The sequence below is a fragment of the Etheostoma cragini genome, chromosome 16 (genome assembly GCF_013103735.1).
Source record: "Etheostoma cragini isolate CJK2018 chromosome 16, CSU_Ecrag_1.0, whole genome shotgun sequence".
In the NCBI taxonomy this organism is placed as follows: Eukaryota; Metazoa; Chordata; class Actinopteri; order Perciformes; family Percidae; genus Etheostoma; species Etheostoma cragini.
Window position 1 is genome coordinate 14,062,616 of NC_048422.1, and position 12,642 is coordinate 14,075,257.

At 39.2% G+C, this 12,642-nt stretch overlaps 1 protein-coding gene across 7 annotated transcripts in view; it reads left to right on the forward strand.

Annotated features, from left to right (window-relative positions):
- pdlim5b (PDZ and LIM domain 5b) overlaps positions 1–12,370 on the forward strand; it is a 36,531-nt gene extending 24,161 nt beyond the window's left edge. The window contains exons 5-15 of one of the 7 annotated variants that reach the window (XM_034896924.1): positions 1,831–1,853; positions 2,693–2,713; positions 2,856–2,879; positions 2,993–3,147; positions 3,948–3,975; positions 7,048–7,211; positions 9,283–9,463; positions 9,598–9,778; positions 11,205–11,325; positions 11,420–11,535; positions 11,635–12,370. In XM_034896924.1, coding sequence (XP_034752815.1) covers positions 1,831–1,853; positions 2,693–2,713; positions 2,856–2,879; positions 2,993–3,147; positions 3,948–3,975; positions 7,048–7,211; positions 9,283–9,463; positions 9,598–9,778; positions 11,205–11,325; positions 11,420–11,535; positions 11,635–11,724 — 1,104 coding nt within the window. In that variant the 3' untranslated portion in view covers positions 11,725–12,370. Of the gene's footprint in view, positions 1–144; positions 657–1,830; positions 1,854–2,692; positions 2,714–2,855; positions 2,880–2,992; positions 3,148–3,947; positions 3,976–7,047; positions 7,212–9,282; positions 9,464–9,597; positions 9,779–11,204; positions 11,326–11,419; positions 11,536–11,634 lie in introns of all 7 variants that reach the window. The other 6 variants (XM_034896921.1, XM_034896923.1, XM_034896927.1 and 3 more) reach the window with 6 other exon arrangements.
- Positions 12,371–12,642: the final 272 nt, after the last annotated feature.

The following is a 12,642-nucleotide window of genomic DNA, read 5'->3' on the forward strand; positions in this document are numbered from 1 at the left end:
TGTATGGCACAGGCATGACTTTCATTATTACAGAAGTGTGAAAACTGATTGTTGTGCAGTGCTTTTTGGAATGCTGGTTTATATGCATGAGTTGATTGTGGATTTGCTGTTTGTGCACGCTGTGTGTCTCCACCTTTTATCCAGGATGAACCACAAGAAATCATTAAGCCTGTCCCAATCACTCACTCTGCCCCAAGCACCACATACACCAAGCCATCAAGTCAGCCCAGTCCTGCATACAACAAGACAGCCCGGCCTTTTGGCGGGGGCAGCAGTGTGGTCACAGCTTCTTCCCCGGCTGCCCCCTCCATTCCCTCACAATCATCCGCTTTTAAGCCAGCTGCCCCTTCTCAACCAGCACAGCCTCCATTTCTGCTGAAGTCAACCGTCCCTGCCCCAGACACAGCTCCAGCCAACTCACTTCCCAGGCCCAGCCCTGGTCGCTCCACCTTCCCCTCCCCGTCTGCCTCTTCCTCCTCATCTAACTCATCCTCTCCAGCCAGAGTGACAGCCCCCTCCTCCAATCCAAATGTCCCACAGCCCTCTGTCTATAACACACCTATCAACCTCTACTCCAATACCAATGCTTGTGAAGTGGTCATGGGACAGAGACGAGGTCTTGTGGAGAGCCAGGGGCTGCCGGAGCACTTCAATGGGTAGGTACCATTGAGCAAACACAGTTATCGTATGTTTTCTTTATGTTGATTTGCAAAAGTGTAAAATTTGTACACTGTGTGCTTTATATAGCATGACCAAAAAGAGTTGTGGTTCACAGAGCCCACAGATTAGTTGACACGTTTGCTTTAAAGTCTGCCTAAATGAAAAGAAAATATTATATTCTCCTCCTCCTACACAGTACCTCATTCCCTATGTCATCCAAAAATATGCATCTCAGTTGAAAAGCTAACATTGGAACAGCCCATAACCTGAGTTTTCACACAGCTGCACACAAAGAAAGTCCAAGGTATGCCGCACATCTTGTTTGAATATTCTACAAGGAACAGAGTCTAGACCGCATGCTGACTGATGCTACTGCCTGCCTATCTATAATTCACAGTGTGGCTTACAGTCTGCCCAACAAGCACTGCTGGTGCAACACTTGTTTTTAATCAGCCAGAATCCTGACAGCTCTGTGCTTCTAGGGACCGGGGATAGAGCAGAGTGTGGCTGGACTGGGCTTCATCATAGGATTTGGCTTTCTGGTTGGGTTACAGTAGACTGAGCTACATCTAAGTGATTTGCCACTCTTTCTTTACTCTCTGTCACCTGAAAAAAAAAGGTCACTGAGATCTGTTTTTATTTGCTTTAAGTGAGCAAGTGGCTTCACACTTAAATATGTCTGTGAAACCTACCTACATTATATCTGCATGTCTTTTACGAAATTACAAAGTTAACAACTGTGAGGACGATCTATTCTGGAATGTTTAGAATCTGGGTTTTGTTCTGGGTTTAGTCAGATAACCTGCGGGAAATGTCAAAAAATTAAAAACAAAACTTTTTACTGTAATACACCATGAAGATAACACATTCATAATGAGTTAAAGTTAACAGTTTGAGTGTCCTTCTCATTTCTTTAATCTTTCTGTTGCCTGAAACCTCGGACTGTTAGCTTACAGCAGTGGACTGTGCTTTTGCAACGTTTGTGTGTTTGTGTTCTGACCTGCATGCTTTTGTTTGTGGTTTCTATGCATTTCCTTAATTCACATTCTCTCAGAAGGGCCTTTTAGTTAAAGTGCATGTGTTTCAGACTATGGTTCATTTCTCAAACTGCTCTATTCATGCTTCTTCCTTGCTTCAATCCTTTTCCGTTTACCCCTCCTTTGCTTACAGGACGAAAAAGAAACAGACACCAAGTTAGTGCTGTGAATGTTAATACATCTGCTGCTGTAGCTTTCTAACCATGGGGAATTTGATTACAGCCTTCAAATCCCTCGGTTTATGATTACCAAAGGCTTGCTTGTACCTCTTTGAGCTAACCCTCACAACCTCACATTCATGCTCATCCACTTACAGTACATGCTCATTTCAAGGTCCAAACTAAGTGCAAGACCCCGTAAATAATCCATCTCATACTGGGTCAGCTCATAGTATTCATTCGTTTTCTCAGTTGCATCAGGCTCTGGGTGTTAGCTAATATTGTATTTACAACCCGGGCGGCTAGACCTCTCGGCTGTGCATCTGTTTAACTCTTTCTGCTGTTGTTGTTAGTATGTTTACTCAAAGCCAGACAAAGCAATGCCAAGTATATTGTGCTTTGGCTAAGAATAGACTGACTTGTGCTGCCTTTAATCATCCTTCACCTCGACTCACCTGACACACACACACACACACACACAGAGATAAGTAATTGCACAGATTTGGACTTTTGACATAAAATCGACTCACAGTTTGGATCAGCCCTTGAACTAAACTGTGCATGTAAACATAAATATTATTACATTTGAAAGTACCTCAAACTATTTTAGGAAGAAACGCTGATGTCTTATTTTAAAGCACATTACTCCCACCTTGTGGTGAGATGTGGTCACTCTCACTTTCATCTCTCAAACACACACTGTTGTAAATATGCAGAATGCATGTTTAATTTCACCATTTTAGTATAGTAAATCCATTTGCTTAATTAATTAAGATTTCTTTTTAAGAAACATAGTTTTATTATCTGACTGACCTCTGACCTCTTTTTTTCTAATAGTAAGCCTCAGGAAAGTCTTGAGTCAGTCAGAACAGTTTATTTACTTTCCCATATAAACAGTGCAGTGTCATGGAGTTTACCAGTCATTTAGTGTGACTCTTAAACGGACCGTTTTTACCTTTGTACATTTTCCTTCACTTGTTTTGCCACTGCTCGCCTGCAGAACACCTCCAGCTAGACCTAGGAGGTAATTGTGAAATCTAACTGCAGATAGGTCATAATGTGGATCATGTATCTACAAGCTGCACCCTTGATTGAATGTTGAGGACTCATTGCATCATGGTTGATCTGACTGTACAGGAAACCTAATGTGGAGCCCGAGGGTCATGCTTCCCCACTGAGTGACGCCAGCAAGAAGCGTCTGATCGAGGACACAGAGGACTGGCACCCACGCACCGGCACCTCCCAGTCCCGCTCCTTCCGTATGCTAGCTCAGCTCACCGGGACAGAAAATGGTGAGTACTAACCTCAGTGTGCCAGAAGAGTTGTTGATGAAGACTCTGCAGAGACTTATTGCAGTGCATATGGTGTTGAAACTGGCAGAATTGTCTGAGTATTGTAAGGCTCAGCCTTATATTTTTGTAAGTTTATTTTAGAGCCATTAATCCTTCTACAACTTATTATCTTAAGAATTGTTTATATGACTTTAATTATGTTCCTGCTAATGATGTCATTGGATCTTTAGATTACAGTGATATTATAGTTTCTTAAGTCGTAGTATTTTAAGAAATCTTTCATCACTGTATGATTAAAACATTTTGTTTATATGACTGTTATGCTAAAAGTGACATTGATGGTTATATGGGCTGGCAATGGCTTTGGGCTTCTCTCCCTTCAAAGACGTTGTGTGAATGTGTGCATGCATCTGTTGAACCGATGCAAAATGTCCTTTACAGTACTGTAACTCTGTTATTAGAATGAATTCTCTCGATCTCTGTTTTTGTCAAATGATGGTACCAGACTGGTGTGGGATATTCAATGTGTTTTGGACATTTTGGTGCATATGCAATCTGCCTAGTGTTTCTGCATTTAAGACCAATTGTGGGGTATGTTCAGGAAGTAACAGGGTCTATTTTTCAGGGATTACACTTTCTCATTCATTAAGATTAACCTTGACCAAAGGTGGAGCAGAGACAGAGCAGCAACAAGTAGCAGCATTGGTTTTAACAGTGTGTCTCCCCATATTTTCACTGACCTTTTATTGTACATTTTACTTTATTTTCATTGGTGATTTTTCCTTATTTTACTGTTGCAGAGCAAGCTCAAGAGAACAGTGGAAAGAAGTAAGTGGTTGGTTGTTTTTAATATAATACATTTTTGGTATGTGGTTGTGAGTGTTCATTTAAGTCTCATTCAAGTCTGTTTTTTATCTGAGTATTTTTGCATGTACTGAATAGTAATAATAATAATTTTTGATCATTGAGGTTTCATATTCAGAATTGGCCCTCAAAGAACTCATATAAGCGTGGCTAGGAGTTTGTGATTCAGAGTTAAGCCCTAATTTCCTGATCTTATGGTCCCACAGTATCACGCTTAATTTAAGACTTAACTTGGAGAAACCACATTTAGAGCTCTCAGGAAACCGGTTGAGTGGATTTATTTATTATTTATTGACCTGGTCCCTCTTTTTCGTTATCTTTTACTTTACTTCTACAATCTTAACCTTTCCAACTTTTCTCCTTTTTTCTCTTTTAATCCTGTTTCATGGGGTGAATCAGAGCGAACAAGTTGGACCCAGAAGCTATAGGACACATGTACAACAAGCTGAGAGATTGGCATCATGATGTTTCAGCACGTGCACTAAATGTGTAGTAGGCACAGTTTTGCCTTGTCTTGTTTAATGCTTTATTTATTTCATTGGAACACTGTAATAACTTATTAAATATCCCAATTCCAAAGTTGAACAGAATGAATGACACAAGCAAACAATTTCTTGTTGTAAAAGTCGTTTTAAAATACAGATTATCTTGCTATACGCTTGTTATATTTCAAATCAAATGCATGCATTCACGTTACGTGAATGTGTGCTTGAAAATGCAACACTACAGTAAATCGCAATGCACATGCATACTTCTCTGTAGCACACTGTTTATGTCCCAGCCTCCACTCCTCTGCACACTTTCTGTAATCTCATTGTAGCTTATATGTTTTATTTTTCTGACTTCTGAGCATGTCTGTGTCTTTTCCTCTATTTTCTACTACACTATCCAAGTTTCAATTGTCAGCTTTTGATAATTTTACCTCAATAAAATCTTTTCTTTCTTTCTTTCTTTTCTGGTTTGCTTATTTCTTAATCTTTCATTCCTTCCTCTTTTTTTCGCCAGGCAGAACAAAATAAACTTGTTAATTAGAAATGTCCCCCATGTAAAGGTCTATAACTCCGTTTCAGAAAGGGCCACACTGGAAATTAAGAATCACATCAAAGGCCAGACATTTAGTTTATTCACATTCTTTTATGTTATCAGAAAAGTCAAAGATCTTTGACTGTATTTATTGCATATCTCATATAGCTTTCTCACTTACAATTTGGTTCAAATAAAGACAGAAAAAGTCAGCAATAAAGGAATTTTGTCATAAAAGACGAAAGCGACAAAAACATTGGCAAAAAACAGCGGAAAACAAGCCTAAAGCATCGGCAAAGTGACAAAGAGTCAGAAAAAATTACAAAAAACTAGGTGGGCCAAAATTGATTGTCAACGCAAAAAAATATAAAGGCTAGATCAGAATCTGCAAAGGGATGGATTTGGCCTGTGGGCCTTGAGTTTGACATGTGATGTAGAGGAATCAGTTGTGCATAAAGAGCACAGGGTTAACATGCCTGTACTTGATTGAAAGCAATGGCACAAAAACGTTGATTGTTCAAAATAATTTATGATTCAGTTCTGTTATCAGCAATAGTTCTCTAAGCACTGTTGTCACTTAAATCAAAAGCTTCATATCTGGTCCTGTCAAGCATCATTCAAAGCAAATACTAATCGTGTAGCTAATGTCTAAATTTAAACACAGAAGGATCAGTCTTACATTTAAAGAGCTCAGGTTTCTCATCATTTAGATTTTACACAAGACACTCAAGCAATCTGTCCATACATGTCGGAAAATCTTGCACAAGAGAAATAAAACCAGTGGGTGATTGCATTGCATTTCCTAGTCATGGTTCTCCTCTTATTCAACAGAAACACCCAACAGGCAGGATAAGAGAAATAAAACGCACAAGACATGATAAGATATAAAACCATAAATCCTTGTTTGACAGCACAATAGGCTCCGTTGTTAGTATCATGCAGTGTGCTGTTGCTGACGACCCAAAGAGCTTCAGGCAAGACACTGTTAAACTGTTGGTGCAAATCCTTTGCTCAACCGGTCTGTCTGAGCAGCAACATGCATGCTGAACGATCTTGTCTTTGTCCAGTTGATAAAATAAAAAATACTGTATTGTCTACTTTCCAGCGTGCAAAAAGGAAAAACAAATTCTTTGGTTTGCATGTGCAAAATCGGCTATTAAAAGGGGTACATTTAAAACATTGATTGGGATCTTCTCAGCCATGTTACACCTATACACTATATGTCCCCCACGAATAGTGGCTTTGTTTGTTTGTAACAATAAGGGTGTTTTTAAAGGGCAGACTCAGAATCAAATATTTAAGTTTCAATCAAATAATGTATAATTAGAGAAGCAGATGTACCTAACTGTATTGAATTTGTAAAAGTGGTTTAAAAAAACGGCCTCAAATTGTCTCCATCTTTTGTTGTTTCTAAAGAATAAAAGCAATAACCACTATAAAAACTATACCTCTGGTATCTCCAGAAATTATAGGGGGGTGAGCTACATGTAAAGCTAATACTATGGCATCCTCACCTGTAATTGTTTCCTTATGTTAGTGATTGACAAAACCATGGACTGTACAGCAGTGCATATCCTTATTTTAAAGTTCCCCCATAAATGTCTTGATGCTTTGCATGTGTCACTGACTAATGCAACTGCAGTTGGTACCTGCAGTTGCATTAGTCTTTACTGAATGTTCAGTTCGACTGGTGGCATAATCCCACTATTTCTTTCTTATTCAGGAATTTGCCACAGTTTGTACTTAAATATGTTTAACTAGAAGAAACACGGCACAAAAATATCATACTAGTTGGTAAGGTAAAGATGTGATCCGGGTTTTGTGTGAGACACATCAGTTGACATTGGTTGAAGATGTATCACTGGTAGAGTCAGAAAGAGCTTTTCTGCAGGAGTGAGATGATAAACAAATATGGTATATGTCTACAAATATATAAGTGTTTGTGTGTGTGTGTGTGTGTGTGTGTGTGTGTGGAGTTAAGATTTATACAAAATATGTACATCTGTTTCCTAGTGAGGCAGTTGACAAAACCACTCCTGCTGTTCACACCATGCCTGCAGCAAAAACATTTTCCAAATCTGCAGCATCCCCCAGGAATGGCAATGTCATCCCTGCTTCCACGTTCAAGAGCCCAGCAGCCCAGAAGAAAGCTTCCTTCCAGCCTGGAGGCCCACCAGGTACAGCAACACATTTAGCAATGCTCCTGTGCTTCTGCTCTGTTTACTGACATTTAAATGGTTGTAGTTCTTAACTATTCATTTTTTGTAGTTGCTTCTTTTAGCCTACAGAGGGCAGCCCCAATCTTGTAAATCACTGCTGCTCATCCATTTATTGCAGGTTTAATACCTGACACTAAGCCATTTAAGATTATGAGCTCTATAAAGTTATAAAAAGTATTTAGTTAATGAGCTCAGCCTATTGGCTTTAGCAAAGATCCCTTAAGTTAAATAGATTGTGAAATAGAGAATTATGGATTTTATTTTGTGTGAAGGTTCTTTAAATCTAGCAATCCCTGCCACGAGCCCCCAAGGTGGTCAGGGTAAATATTTGCTGAGAGGTATCAGTCAGGGGTCATTATTAGCAATATTGAGACACAAGTATGTACTCATACATGAACAGATGCACTATGTGCCCAAACGTATTTCCCTGGAGGCCTTTTTAAGGAACGGCTGCTGGAAGGTGTCACAGGAAGAGAGCAGGAGAGGCCACAGTTAGTTCTCTGTTGGCTGTGGAATTAATCATATTAACACATACTTGAGTTCAACTAAGCAGACACATATCTCATGGTGGCCATGTGGAATGTGACCTTTACATGTATTTACATGAATGAATAATTTGGGCACTTTAACTGCAAGAGGAATATTTAGGCCATACCAAAAAAACAACAACATTTTAACATTAAAATTCTATACATAGGGACTTTAATCAAATACATTTTTAGTTTAGTTTGTCAGAGTGACTCCTTTGCATTGCTCTCCACCCTCTGTCTCTGAATTCAAAGAGACAGAACAGACAAAACAGAGATTTGCAGTCCTGCCCTGATTCAGTTTGTCTTCTCATGTTGACTTTATTTTTCTCCTTATCTTCCTTTTACAGCAAGACAGAAATGGCAGACTCCCTCACTGTCTTTATTTAATGTGGTTCAGGCCTCAGTCTTTGCTCTTGCCAAAGGATTTGTTTAGAATAGTTTGCCCACTGACAGCTTGTCACCATCCAACTCACTGTGCCAGCTTTCACACAGATAAGGATGCATAGAGCCAATGAAATTTTTTTGGACGTCAGCATAATTCCCTGCATCAGTACTGCATTCAATTACATTTCATGTGTTGCATGAATATTTTCAGTAAAATACAGTTATATTTTCTATTAAATATTATATCTTAGGCATAACTATGTTTGATAATGTCACTGGAAACTGACTACTGGTAATTATAGAAACAACAGTTCTTCAAATTAACCATAACAGGAACTTTATTAATAATTCATAATTATAACAATAATAATTATAACTAATACATCTGCGAGAGAATCTTCTTTGTTCTCCTAATTTGGAGCCCATATCGCTCTCCATCACACTTACCCTCTAGTATCTCTTTACAATTAAACCCACTCCTACAGTCTTGTACACACATATCACATCCCTGCTAGGGCCCCGCTCTGTTTATTCAGTTTATTTGCTCTCCGTTACAAGGACATTTAGGAAGCACTTGTCCTTTGACCTCCCAAGTCTTTCATAATGGTGCTCTCTTTCAATAGTGTCTTTGTCCGCAATGCCTTTCCCCTCGAGCGCTCCCTCTGAGGACGCAAGGCACTGACCTCCGTCCAGGATGTATCTTTGCACTGGGAGAGAGAGATGGGAAAATTGTGCATCCTCTCCATATGTTTGTGATAAGTGGCGCAGGCGGGGGAGGGGGGTATTTTTACAGGTGTCTCCTCTGACTCTGGGAATGTGTTGTTTCCCTTCAGTGGGTAAAATTGATCCCTTGTCTGGAATGGGTGGGGTGGCTCTGTTCAACCCAGCTGTCTCATGATTCAGGCGTGGAGGTTAGAGATCATCAAATCATTCCCATTCATTATCTGACAACGCACACCTTAACTGTGCTCATACATATGTTCTTCTCAAATAATACTAAGAAATTACAGTATAGTGGATCAGTGTGAAATACATTAATAACATTTTGTCTTATACTTTATCTTGTACACTTTTACCATTTGACTAATGATCCATTATTTCCCCTGCTGGTTTAGGTTTTCCTAAGGGTGGAGCAGCCCCTTCATTTGGTAAAGTTACCAACCCTGCACCCAAAGGTCCAGATCGCCCCACCCCACAGCCACATCCACAGGACCTCAACTCTCTGGTGCAGCGGGCAGAGCACATCCCAGCCGGGACACGCACCCCAATGTGCAACAAGTGCAACACTGTCATCAGGTAAATTACAGCAGGAAAAACTGCATTTGCAGTAAGAAAGCAATGTAAAATTCTACACAACTTAAGAGGCCTAAGAAGGTAGACTGTTTCAATAATTTTCCACAAATCATCTGTCCCTTAATTATTCTCACCAGGGGCCCATTCCTCGTGGCCATGGGCATGTCATGGCACCCCGAGGAATTTAACTGTGCTCACTGCCACTCCTCCCTGGCAGAGCATGCATTTGTGGAGGAGAAGGGCCAGGTGTACTGCGAACGTTGCTACGAGCAGTTCTTTGCTCCCACTTGTGCCTGCTGCCACCAGAAGATTATGGGGGTGAGTTACAAAACTGAATGGGAGATTGTTCTCTGACTTAGTCTACTTGCACTGAAAATGACTTTTTTACTAAAACTATAAACATCAGTCACTGTTATTTATCACTAAGCCATCGTAATGAATGTGATTATAAACTGAATTTAACCATTAAAACAGATGTACATCATCTGTTCTCACTTTATAGATAATTATGAGAAACAATATGATCTTCAAAGTCTATTTTAAATTAAACTATTTTTTACTGTCCTTAAGTTATTTAATGTGGACTATATATCTCTTTATGTTTTATGTTTTCGGCTTGTCTGTCTGTACGTCTGCACGTCTGTATGTCCCATTCTTGTGAAAGCGACATCCCACGACCCCCTGAAAGAAATTTATTCAAAATTTGCAGAAAGGTCCACTTGAGGGCGGCCTCTAACTCACCCAGTAAGAACGTTCGCTCCATGTTGGTTGAGTGCTGCACAGCCCAGGTTTGAATCCGACCCGTGGTTCTTGGCTGCGTGTCATCCCCCATCCCTCTCTCCCTTTCATGTCTATCCACTGTCACTTAAAAGGGAAAAGCCCCCAAAAATAATATTTAAAAAAAACAAAGATGAACTTATTTGATTTTGGAGGTCAAAGCTCAAGGTCACTGAGACCTTATGTCTGTCCCATTCACATAAATGAGATATCTGAGGAATGCCTTGAGGGAACGTCTTCAAATTTAGCACAAACATCCACTTGAACTGAAGAATGAACAGATTGGATTTTAGTGGTCAAATGTCACGGTGACCTTGAAATGCATTTTCGCCATAACCCAAGAATTGACACGCCAATTAAGACAAGATTTCACACAAATGTCTGATAAAATAATGAAGTGATGATGGAGATTTTATGTCCAAAAGGTAAAATGTCAACTTCACTGTGACGTCATAATGTTCTGCAAAAACTCTTTTCTGTTCTCCATTATTTATTGTAATACTCAGGAACCAACAGGGAGATTGTGACCATATTTCACATTTGGCTGGTTATTGAATTTTTGACACTAATCTTGAAAATTTGGTGAGTGTATACATCTTCTGTGCTTCTGGGTTGGAGATGTGTATGAAGCATCTATGTTTTACCAAGAAATACACTTAATACATTTTAATTAAATTGCTTCAAATTCTATAGGTCCCATTAAGATTCAAAATCTCTTTTTCATGGGAGTCCTGGCCAATACAATAACATGATTTTAAACAGACACAAAACAAGAGAACAGACAATACTGAACTAATTTGTAATCCCGCGGAACAAAGTCTAGTACATGCCACACATCAAAAATATCAGTTTAAGCGCCGGCACCCCAACAATTATGTCTCCAGGTCTTTAAAAATGGATTTGAAAGTATTCAAAGAAATCAGACAGTTAACAACGTCAGCAATATGTTCTTCTATTTTCTCTGCAGGAAGTCATGAATGCCCTGAAACAGACCTGGCATGTGTCCTGTTTCATCTGTGTCGCCTGCAAACAGCCAATCAGGGGCAACACCTTTCACATGGAGGATGGACAGCCATACTGTGAAAAAGGTACTTTAGTAAGAACACAACAGAAAAATAAATGTTGTCAAGAAAACCCTGTGTGCAAACAGAATAACATTTTGTGAACGTATTATTCACTCAGACTTCTACAAACTGTTTGGGTCCAACTGCCACGGCTGTGACTACCCCATCGAGGCAGGGGACAAGTTCCTGGAAGCTCTAGGATTCACCTGGCATGACACCTGCTTTGTGTGTGTGGTAAGTCCAAGAGACTGTTGTACTCAAAGCAAAAACAAGGGACAAAATTAAGAAAATGTTGATAATATTGTGTGAATAACAACACTGCTCTTTTTGCAGGTCTGCTCAACTAGTCTGGAAGGTCAGGCGTTCTTCTCCAAAAAAGACAAGCCTTTGTGCAAGAAACATGCCCACACTGTTAACATCTGACCTACCCCGCATGAATATGATTAGGGTTAGGGCTACGGTGTCAGTTTACATCAATTTATATTTCATTTTCATAACTATTTTAATAACTAACATTGGATCAGAGGATCCACTATAAGCTTTATTTTTGCTCTTATACTGTTATCTCATGTCAGTTATTTGTGCTGAAGGTGTGTTGAGCTCTTGATGGGCATTGTTTCACACAGAATAGGATAGTTTACTGCAATGACCTACTGAGCCCCTCGGGGGTCACATATTAAAAAAAGCTATTGATGTGGAAAGGTGTGCTATTAGTAAAGCGAGTGAAAGGTTTAGAAATTATAATTATTTAACATTAAGAGGAAAAATTATTTATTTGTGAGCGAGGATTACTCAGTCAACATGTGTTCTAGCAACAAAAAGATTTCTGGCTTTTATAATAAAAATGGGAAATTTTAATATTATATAGTTATTTTTTATTGTTTTAAAGTAATGTGGTGTGTAACTATACAGCAGTGTGTAAAATAGACACTGTACAGCTCAAGTTTCATTGTTAATGCATCAAAATGATATGCAAGGCTAACGTCTGGTTATTTCAAAGACAACTCCATAATAGATCATGAGTAGTGTTGTTTCTGTATATTTTGTTGTGCCTATAGTTTGAGGGGTAAAAGAATGCTTTCAGTGAATACCCACATGAAACTCTTTCTAAATTCTTGTTGTTTTTCTTAAACATTGAGGATCTGAACAATCTGCTGTGGCAATGTTTATACCGTGTTCTACCCACCAACTATCACCTTTGTCATGTTGAAATCTCACTGATCGTGTTTATGTGATGTTTGATGGAATTTGTTCAGTTAACACAAAACAATAGATCATAGTTTTCCTTTATCAAAAATGTGTGCATTGTATTTTTCATTAGACACTGTGCACAAATAAGCA